Genomic DNA, 11,831 nt, shown 5'->3' on the forward strand with positions numbered 1-11,831 from the left:
TTTTATAACGGAACCCTAACGGTAGTTGGTGAAGTGCATATTTTTCATTTTACAAAGAGACAAAATGTAGATTTTTAAGTGACAGAAGGAAAAAGTGAAAAATCAAATTTTGATCGGAAATTTTGTGTAATTTAGCCTTTCGAATATTGATGTCAATATGCAAAACTTTAATTCTCACATAAATAACGCAGGAATGACGTCGATCTCACGATGGCTAAAGCATTTGTCGTATATAAGAGAGATTAAAGGGATTGGATTAGTACTATATGCATGTAGCACCACAAGAAATTTTTTTTTTTTTTAAATATTGTAGGGATTTTCTTAAAATTTTAAAGGTAATTAAATATCTACAGAACCTTCAAAAGTACTCATATTTGTATTTATATACTTCTAAAAAGCTTAAGCAATTAACCTTTTAGAAGTAAATAAGGCCACTACAACAGAATTAAATTATAAGAATATATATTTAGTATATTTTTATATAAGTGTCTGATATATGCCAAAGCTTTTTTTTTTTTTAAAAAAAAACCTATTAAGACTTAAATATAAACTCCAATCCAATCAAAAATAAAAAATTCTCTACTCAACCAATCTCATCCAATCCACTCAGCCCAATTACAAATAAAAAAAAAAAAAAATGATCACCATCTTCCCTTCTCTTTCTCCGCCGCCGCCGCAGACGACGAGGTAGGGGTCCAGCGGCTGGAGTTCGACCGCGAGAATCTCGCAGGGATCGTAGAGGGTTACGATCACCAAATATTCCTCCGCTACAGGTCGCTGAAGGAGTGGGTGCCAAATATTAAGGCAGCCCTACATATAGCGACTTTATATATAGCAATATTTTTGAAAATTATCGATAATTTAGCCAACAGTATTTTTTTTTTATCTGTATCAATATTTAAAAGTGTGATTATTGTAGTATCAGTTATTTTAAGGGGTATGTGGATAATTATGTCAAAATTTTATTGCACCAAAAAATTGTCCAAATCATGCGACTGTGATTTAGAAAGAAACATCCCCATCAGCAGCTGTAGCTGCGTAGGAAATCCTATTCATCAATATGTACACAATTTATTATTTTTTATAGTTTTAATTTATCGAGAAAAGCACAACTATAAAAAGAGAATTAGAGCCTTTCTAACAGGGACAAAACTACTGTATATTTATGTCGCTTAGAAGGTAAGTTAAAATATTGGGAAAACTTTAAATAACACTCATGTGATTTCGTAATTTTTTACTTTAATACTATATAATTTAAAGTGTATCAATTTAATATTCTGTGAATTTATTTTTCTCTTTTTATTATCAATTTCACTAATTTTTTTTTAAATCAATAATAAAGTTAAAAATAAAAGGTATTAAAGTGAATATTTGATAAATCTAGATGGAGTATCTGAAGTTTTTTGTATTTAATTTAACGAAATATTAACGAAGAAGATGATAAAAGAGAAAAATAAAACCACATGGCACCACTAAGCTGATACACTTTAAACCACAGAATACCAAAGTGAGAAAATGCAAAACCAGGTATTTGAAGCTTACCCTAAAATATTAAAGTTAATTGTGTTAGCCCTACAACCAAAAAGGGTTTTGACCCCTACAACTCTATCATCCAAGGGGCCACTTCTGTACACTAGCTAGTTTTATCAATCTCCTTTGTTTTGGTTCTAAAACCAAGAAAAATTCTATTTAAATCTTCGAGAAAGTTTTAATCTCTTGAATGAAGGGTTGTAATCTTACAATCCTCTTGGGTTGTAGACTTAGTATTTTTTCAGTTTGAATTTGGTTTATCCAACTGACCGTCCCTAAAGCAAGTGGCAAAGGGTTTGGTGCTTGATATTCGAGACCCAAGTTCGAATCCTAATTGATTCATATTTCCAACTAAGTTTATTTCTAAATAAAATAAACGAAGCGGATAGCATGCTATCTATCTCTTAAAAAAAAAAAAAAAGAATTTGGTTTGTCCACAATGAAATAGGAGTTCTGAGTATCTATTAACAAGATATGCATTGTGGCTGATATGAATGGCTACACCAGTGCCCGTAACATTTTTAGCATTTCACTTTCTCTTTTAGCAATAAATTCACTTGCATAGAAAATCATCTCGCATCTTGCACTATATACTTAAAACCAGGAAATAAGTGCTTTTAATAGCTAGCACATGAATAAATACAACTGCCAAATAGTAAACTCTAAGCATCGATTGAAGAATTAAAAAGTTAGTAGGATACACTATTCGTGTGCTATTAGAAGCATTCTAGCTCTCACGCATCCCTTACAGCTCTAAAGAAATCAAAAGAAACACTACAACTACTGTAGAACTGATAAAATACTCTCGATCGGATAATTAAGGGATATTCATTGCTCATGCATGACATATTTATTAAATAATACGAAACAATCTTTATTCTCTATAAAAACTTAAGCTGATAGAGAACAATATTTGAAATATTTTTATATTTAACAATATTAAGATTTTGATTGTATCATTTTGCTTTAACAAGCAACATGTTAACTCATTCCAGATACTGTGTACAGTGATTACATGTCTTTTATAAATTAACAATTAATATTGATTAACTAGGTATTGTGGCAATGTCATAGTGGTTTTTCTTTTAAGCCAGGGACCAATAATTGGATTTGCTAGCATCCATATGTGCAAGGACCACAAAGATATTTAGCTGCGGGCAAAAAATAACAAATAGAAAAGCTTTTGAGTAGAATAATGTTTAGAAAAAAAGTCTAAAATGCACCGATTATATTGCTGTTGCGACGTTTTCAACTAATCAGATTGTTCCTTTTGAGCTCAACCGTTCCATCATAAATTATTACAAAAATATTTTTATTTTACTTTTCTCTCTAATAAAGATATATATAATTGATTGATTATTGATGATATAGTGTAAGTGTGAGGGTAGAAAAACGAAAAAACAAAAAAACAAAAAAAAAAGAGAGAGAATAAGTTAAGTGGCATAGAGAAAAGTATAAGCTGAGAGAGGAGAGAGAATGACTTGTTGCGGTCCCATGGGGCCTTTAATTTGCCCTTTAATGGCGATTAGTTGGGAATTGAGGACCACTTCTCTCCTTGGTTGTCCCCAATACCTTCCTTTGGGAATATTTTGCATTCTCCTCCGCACATCTCTCTCTCTCTCTCTCTCTCTCTCTCTCTCTCTCTCTCTCTCTAGTTTTAGAAGTGGTAGTAAAGGAATATTGGTGACACAACTCTACAAAGTAGGAGAGGGGGGAGAGGTGAAAGAAGCCTAGCTTAAAGGAGTTGGGCATGGAGAGAGTACAAGAAGCAAGAAAAGGGTAAGAAAGAGTCTCACTTTGAACAAAGTTGGACTTGGTGCCAATCCAATCCCAGCAAACCCTTTGTACCACAGAGGAAAGAAGATTATTATTAAAAGTGTTTGGAGTACTTCAAGACCACTTGGTGCAAGAAGGAGAGAAAGCAAGTTAGAGAGAAGAAGCCTTGTTGGGTGGTGGAAAGGGTCATGAATTTGTTTACTTTGTTATTCAAGGAGATCAGGACTAAGATCCACTCCTCATGCTTCTTTTGATCTCCTCCTTTCTCCTAATCTCTTCTCTTCTCTCTCTGTCTCTCTCTCTCTCTAGAGCTTGGTAAATGGTTTTTTCCTTGAGCACTTAGTGAGCTCCTCTAGTTAGAAATGCCCATGATAGTTTAAAGGAGGAGCTAGACATCCTTATATGTATCTTTAGTTTACTCCTCATGGGGCTCAATATTTTGGGATCTTGATCAAACCTGGTGGTAATATATACATGATGGCCCATGAATCCAACTACACTGATTTCCCCTCCAACCCGACGACGATGCACGGCTTCGACTCGAACCACGACCTCTTCGCCATCCAAGCAGCTTCTGGGCTGGACATGGTGGGCTTCTCCTCTAAGCAGCACCAAATTATAAGCTCCAACCATGTGAGAGGCTTCTTCCCAAAAGAGCTTTCCAATATTGCTTCTTCGGTAAGCCCGTGGCCCATCGACGACACCGCGATAAGGCACCACAGTGGGGGCTTATCCTTGTCCCTCTCTAATCCTAGGCCCTCATCAGATGCTTTTGGGTTGGCTCATGATCAGCCCTTCAACCAGGGAGATGCAAGTCATAATCATCATGGATTACTCTCAAGGGCTTCTGCTTCTGCTTCTCATCAGCAGCAGCTTCTGATGCATGAGGGGATGAGGGCTTTTCATTCTCAGCAAACCTTCCAGCTGGGGAGTTCTAAGTACATGATTCCAGCTAGGGAGCTTTTGAATGAGTTTTGCAGCCTTGGAGGGGATCAAAGCAGCTTAATGAAGAAGCCCCAAAAGAGCACAAGCCAGTGGGAGGAAGGAGCTTCTTCTTCCTCCACTTCATGGGGTCATCAGTCTCTACATAGTTTGGACCTTTTGGAGCTGCAGAAGAGGAGGGCTAAGCTCTTTACCATGCTAGAAGAGGTCAGTAACAATTCCTTTTCCTCATCAACCTAATCATGCATATATAACTTTTTTGATAAAAAAAAAAGGAAGAATACAAACAGGTTATACATACATAATTTTTAAATATTCTTGTTTTATTAGGGAGTTGTTTTCATGGATATATACATGTAGCTAGTGAGAGAACAACAAAAATGTAGGCCTAGCTTTTTGATGGGGAATCAAGTTGATTGGTGTTGGAAACTTGAGAAGAGTTTAGTGGGACACATCAGTTATGTGGGTCTCTGCAACACTACCCTTTAGAGTGGTGATAAGCCAGTGTAGGGACAGATTGGCAGCTTGGGACTCTTCCATTTACTTTTAGAAACCTCTATTCCCCTTCCTTTACTTAGGCATCTAAACCCTAGCTACCTTTTTCTTCCATATCCCCCTCATTGAATGGATCCCACACCATATCTCTCTCTCTCTTCCTACTGTATATAGTTTCTACTATTGTCTTTATATACTGGTATACTTCTTAATTTCACATTGTTTTATTACTATTCTATCTACATGCCATATATATTTGTGCTAACTAGTCACTTGAGGTTAACTAAAACAACCCTACAAGAACAATCACTGTTTATCTTTAAGCAGTGTTATTCAAAGAGCAAGTATTGTTATGCGCATATGATCAAGTGCATTGATTCTTGTAGAGTTTATTATACGAATATTTACCAGATTTTGTCAACTCAGTTAGTCGTATGAATGTTGACTAGGTTCAATACACCTTATCTGTCCATAACAAATACGTATATACGGTTCTGTTAATATGCGTGATTTCCCTTGAACTAGGTGGACAGGAGGTATAGAAAATACTGCGAACAGATGAGGGCGGTGGTGTCGTCGTTTGAGGCCGTTGCGGGGGGAGGGGCGGCGGCCGTCTACTCAAAGCTGGCGTCGAGGGCCATGTCGAGGCACTTCCGGTGCTTGCGGGACGCGATCGTGGGCCAGATTAGGGCGACCAAGAAGGCCATGGGAGAGAAGGAGCCAGTTGCACCGGGGATGACGAGGGGAGAGACGCCGAGGCTCAAGATTCTCGATCAATGCCTGCGGCAGCAGAAGGCCTTTCAGCAGGGCAGCTTCATGGAGACCCACCCGTGGCGACCGCAGAGGGGCCTCCCCGAGCGCTCCGTCTCGATTCTCCGCGCTTGGCTCTTCGAGCATTTCCTTCACCCGTAACTCTCCCTCTCCTTATCCTTTTCTCTCTCTCTCTCTCTCTCTCTCTCTCTCTCAGTAAGGAGAGGAGAGTTAACTGAATTTTATTCCAAACATTACTATATAATGGTTTGAACCATCGTGTCTTTTCTATGGCTTAGGAAATATTAGCCATGCAACTAGAGTACAAATTCCTTATTCAAAACAAATCAAAGAATTAAGTATCTGTTAATATAGTACACCTTTTATGATTTTCTCACCATTGGTTATATATATATATATATATATGGAGAGAGAGAGAGAGAGAGAGTAGTACTACTGTGCTATTAGGAGCACAGCAGTTCTTGTGCTCCTAACTTTTTAATCACCTATCAATTTTGATGACTGATTAGGATGAGACCGAAAAGAGAAATTGAAGAGAAATTCAAAAAGAAGAGAAATTGAGACACTCAATTTCTCTCCAATTTTTCTTCTCTCTTATTCTAACCATCCATCAAAATTGATGGGTGATTAAAAATTTAGGAGCACAAGGGCGGCTGTGCTCCTAATAGCACAGTAGCCCTGCTCTCTCTCTCTCTCTCTCTCTCTCTCTCTCTCTATATATATATATATATATATATATAGCTAGGCTCCTATAATATCTATAGTGTCAGAGCTCCGGTGCTATAATTAATCTCTTTTTCGATTTTAGGGTGTTCAAATCAACGATTCACACCGTTAAAATTGATCTAGGGTATTAGAAGTTTTTAGAAATAAAATTTATATTTTTTCGATATAATTTACTTTATGATCAAATTATTTCAAACTTGTCAATTTTCAATGGCTACTATGGCGAGTTTGTAGTTTAATGGTGTAGAAGAAACTAAATTTATTCAAATTTTGATAGAAGATATTTTAAATTATCTAGATGAAGGTCAATATCCTTGATCTTGAATTCAAAAGTGCTATTTTCAAATTTTAAAAATTGTTCAATTTTCGCCATTTATTTTGACATGATTTGCTTACTAAGTAAGCGATGTTGAAAAAAATTAAAATTTTATTCCTAAAAATATCGTATACCCTAGATCATATTTAACAGTATAGATCATTAATTTGAACACTTTAAAATAAAAAACGAGACTATAGCACCGCAGTTCCGATACGATAAATAGTATAACAGCCTCACACTCTCTCTCTCTCTCTCTCTCTCTCTCTATATATATATAAGTATTGGTTGATTATTCTTTTGCGGTGATTGTAGATCAGTTCTTTACTTACTTTATCCTATTTTTAGAGATCAACCACTCAAAGGCATGATTAGTTTTTGATGTAAATGGACAAACCACTTAAACCCTGTCCATTCATGCATGTATGGAAATAACAATTAAATTAAGAAAAGGTGAGTACCACAAAAGTTGTTTCTAGTACTAGGTTTAAGAGCCAAACCTCTACAACCAACTTTTGGTTGTAATTTTACAGCACCCACTCTCTCTCTCTCTCTCTCTCTCTCTCTCTCTCTCTCTCTCTCTCTCTCTCTTTTTGATTACTCGAAACCGAATAAGGATAATTGACTAAATCCTAGAGGGGTTGTAATAACCCTATAATGAAGAGCTGTATAGATTAGCATTTCTCTTTTGTTTAATTTGAGAAATTATTAGCTTTAGCACACACATGTCATGTACCCATTTATGGATATGTGTAATGCAGTATTAAATAATTAAGAATCATGTACCCAAGCATGGGTTAGGATAAAGCTCCTTTCCATGCATAACATTGCAATCAACTTTGTTTAATTAGCAAAAACTATGGATAATCTCGCTCATTGTTGATTCTATATATGGAACTAACCTCATAAATTTTACAACAGGTATCCCAACGATGTCGATAAACATATTTTGTCACGGCAAACCGGACTCTCGAGAAGTCAGGTATATATATATGTATATATATGTATATGTATATATGTAGTAACACATCCATAATGTTTGCTTTATAATTATTCTATGTACTAACAATTAGGTGCCTAGTCACTTGTCTCTCACTATCATCTAAACACATTGATTAGCTTAATTTTATTCATTAAGGTGTCCTTATATTCTTGGTCCATGCTATAAACATAAAGTTAATTATATTCTAAACTGCATTGTTTGCATATATTATAGGTGTCCAATTGGTTTATTAATGCAAGGGTGAGGCTTTGGAAGCCCATGGTGGAGGAGATGTACATGGAGGAGATGAAGGAACAGGAGAAGCAATCCTCCAATCTAGCAACTGGTCATCAAGACACCACCACCAACCAAAACCCTAACCCTAAACCTCACCCGGGCCTCGACCAGAAGCCGCCACCGGGCCGACATCTCATCCCCAACTCCGATTCCCTCTCGTCGGTCGTCAACGGCGGCCACAGTCGCGACCAAGGCGAGAACGCAACCATGAAGAGCGCAAGGCACCATGACATCGCCGCCAACTTTGGTATGGAGGATTGGGACTTCCCCTCCTACAACAATGGTGGCCACAACTTGGGGAGCAGCGTCTCATTAACGCTGGGCCTTCAACAGCACAACGGCGGGGGGATGAGCCTATCGTTTGCGCCGCCCCCCGAACAGTCGACTCTCCTCTTCGCCAGAGACCATATCGACGACAACCAACCGGTTCACTTCTCCATGTTAGATGGAGAGGCACAGGCTCTCCCTTATAGGGACTTGATGGGTGCTCAGTTGCTCCATGACATGGCTGGATAAAAGAGAGAAAAAGAGAGAGAGAGAGAGGACTCAAAGGACGGTGCACTTTTATAGAGAGAGAAACTGAGCACGTAGGTGAGGAAGTTTTTATCTATCTCCCTTGTAAAAAATTTGTTTAGGAAGTAGTAGTAATAGATAGTTTGCACTTTGTACGCTTGGGTTGCAGTGAGATGGTGCATCTATGATTGCATGGAATGGACAATAGGAGAGGGTGCAGTTGCAGTGTCTTTGTTAGAAGCTTAATTGCATGTACACGTCCAAATGTTTCAGTTGAAAAATATACATACAACTACTTCATTCAATTGTTGTATATATACTTTTCCTGATCGAGAAATGCTAAGACTACAACTAAAAGGAGAAGTAACGATCTCTGCAACCCGTTATTCAAGAGTTGTGGGGGTTTACTAACCCCTTTCTGATTTTTAGTTTAAAAAAGAAGAAGAAAATAAAGCGACCGATATGACTTGTACTTACTACAAAGGTGGTTTAGGAGAGTTGTAACGTAGGATTACAATCCATAAGTGAATTGTAGACCTAGTATGTTAGGATTTGGTTAGATTTGTAGTTAAATCCTATTTGGATAAGAATTAATATTTAAATCTGTTTGAGATAAATTAAGATTTAAATATTAATTAGAGGATAAATCTAACTAGATTAGGATTAATATTTAAATCTATTAGAGATTAATTAAGATAGATTTAGATATTAATTGGAGTAGAAATTCTAAATATATTAGGATTGGGGTACGTTTTAGGAGCCTTATAAATAGCTCTTTGTGGGTTTGCTTTTGAGATAAATTAAGATTTAAATATTAATTAGAGGATAAATCTAACTAGATTAGGATTAATATTTAAATCTATTAGAGATTAATTAAGATAGATTTAGATATTAATTGGAGTAGAAATTCTAAATATATTAGGATTGGGGTACGTTTTAGTGGAGCCTTATAAATAGCTCTTTGTGGGTTTGCTTTTGGTGGGAAGTACGGGAGAGAGAGAGAGTCTCTTGGGTTGCCGTACCAGAGAGAGAAAAAGAGAGAGAGAGAGTTATTTAATTATGCTTTGAATGCACCTAGTGCACGGGTGCATATGAAGGATTGTCTTCTTTATGGGTTTATAGAAGACGAGAGAAGGGTAGAAGAGATTCAGAAAGAGGGCTCGAGTTGTAGCTATTCTGTGCAGAAGAGGAGTCAAGTGTAATCTTCTCTTATTTAATGAATCTTATTTTACCTGCATATTTTTCTCTTTTATGATTGTATCAGCTTTTGCTGAGGAGGCGGGTTTATGATAAAAAACCCGATTTGACGTTTTCGTTGCTGAATCCCAACAATCGATACCGGATCCACAGCAGTCGGTATCGGAGCGGGTTGCGGATTCACGAGATCCGGTACCGGGGCGAGTACTGGATTCCCAACAAGTGGTATCAGAGCCGAAGGTTACCGATCTGCGGGAGAGATCGACGGAAATGGCCACAAAATTCGAAATCGAGAAGTTCGACGGCAAGAACAATTTCGGATTATGGCAAATTAAAGTACGAGCAATCCTCGTACAACAAGAGTTAGACGAAACGTTGAACGGGAAGGAGGCAAAGCCAGCGGAGGTCACGGATGCGGCATGGACGAAGATGGAGCGGAAGGCGCTGAGTACGCTTCATCTATCATTAGCAGATGAGGTTCTTTACAATGTAGCCGGCGAGACGACACCGGCGAAATTGTGGAAGAAATTGGAAGATCTGTACATGACCAAATCCCTGACGAACAGATTGTATCTGAAGCAGCGATTGTTTACGCTCCGGATGCAGGAAGCGGCGAGCCTACACGAGCATCTGAATGAGTTCAACAAGGTGGTAGCCCAGTTGACCAGTATCGGAGTCAATCTGGATGACGAAGACAAGGCGTTGATCCTACTATCTTCGCTACCGACGACATATGAGCATCTGGTGACCATGTTGCTATATGGCAAGGAGTCCATAAGCGTGGAGGTGGTCACGGCGGCGCTTCTCTCGAACGAGATGCGGAAGATGACTCAGGAGTCCGGCATGCAAAGTCAGGATGTAGGACTGGTGGTGACTGCGAAGAAGAAGGTGAGAATATCGGCGACCGGATATCGACAGAAGAAACCACTATCTGAGGTAGAATGCTTTTACTGTCACAGGAAGGGGCATATCAAGCGCAATTGTCGAAAACTTTAGGATGATCTGAAGGAGTTAAAGCGACAGAAGGAGCAAACTGTCATGAACCAGGACAAGACGGTATCAGCTACAGCGCAGACAGCAGAGTCAGAGATGATCGATTTTGATGTGCTATATGCGGCGACCGGAGGTGCGAAAATTTCGGATGATGCGTGGGTGCTCGATTTGGCGTGTTCTTTTCACGTATGCCCGGAGAAGGAGTCTTTTGCCACCTATAAGGCGACCAAAGGTGGAAAGGCTCTAATGGGGAACGGGACATCGTGTAAAATATTGGGAGTCAGCACAGTGAAGATCCGAATGCACGATGGGTCGTGAGGACGCTGACAGGTGTGCGGCACATTCCTGGATTGAAGCGGAATTTGATCTCGTTAGGCGCATTGGACTCGAAGGGTTGCAATATTTCAGCTTCAGGTGGAGCTATGAGGGTCCGAAAACGAGATCGGGTCGTATGCGAGGCGAACAAGCGTGGGAACTTATACGTTCTGAACGGGAGCACAGCCAGAACGGGAGTGAAGACAGTTTGGGTTCCAAAAGTTCACGGATGTGCAGTTTTTCGAGACGGAGCGACGGATGCGGCGACATCGAGCGGAGAAGACAAGCTCAAGGTGGAGTTTGCATGGTGAGCTCGACGTAGCGGTTGAAAATTACAAATCAAACCAAAGTGGAGAATGTTAGGATTTGGTTAGATTTGTAGTTAAATCCTATTTGGATAAGAATTAATATTTAAATCTGTTTGAGATAAATTAAGATTTAAATATTAATTAGAGGATAAACCTAACTAGATTAGGATTAATATTTAAATCTATTAGAGATTAATTAAGATAGATTTAGATATTAATTGGAGTAGAAATCCTAAATATATTAGGATTGGGGTACGTTTTAGTGGAGCCTTATAAATAGCTCTTTGTGGGTTTGCTTTTGGTGGGAAGTACGAGAGAGAGAGAGAGAGAGAGAGAGAGAGAGAGAGAGAGAGAGAGAGAGAGAGTCTCTTGGGTTGCCGTACCAAAGAGAGAAAAAGAGAGAAAGAGAGAGAGAGTTATTTAATTATGCTTTGAGTGCACCTAGTGCACGGGTGCATGTGAAGGATTGTCTTCTTTATGGGTTTATAGAAGACGAGAAAAGGGTAGAAGAGATTCAGAGAGAGGGCTCGGGTTGTAGTTATTCTGTGCAAAAGAGGAGTCAGGTGTAATCTTCTCTTATTTAATGAATCTTATTTTACCTGCATATTTTTCTCTTTTTTGATTGTATCAGCTTTTGCTGAGGAGACGAGTTTATGATAAAAAACCCGAT

At 38.4% G+C, this 11,831-nt stretch overlaps 1 protein-coding gene across 1 annotated transcript; it reads left to right on the forward strand.

Annotated features, from left to right (window-relative positions):
• LOC109728704 (homeobox protein BEL1 homolog) lies at positions 3,070-8,685 on the forward strand. The gene is made up of 4 exons (XM_020259188.1): positions 3,070-4,455; positions 5,269-5,651; positions 7,478-7,538; positions 7,773-8,685. Exons 1-4 carry the CDS (start codon positions 3,781-3,783, stop codon positions 8,349-8,351), a joined length of 1,698 nt encoding a protein of 565 aa, XP_020114777.1. The 5' UTR covers positions 3,070-3,780; the 3' UTR covers positions 8,352-8,685.

The sequence above is a fragment of the Ananas comosus genome, linkage group 24, assembly GCF_001540865.1.
Source record: "Ananas comosus cultivar F153 linkage group 24, ASM154086v1, whole genome shotgun sequence".
NCBI classification, from domain to species: domain Eukaryota; kingdom Viridiplantae; phylum Streptophyta; class Magnoliopsida; order Poales; family Bromeliaceae; genus Ananas; species Ananas comosus.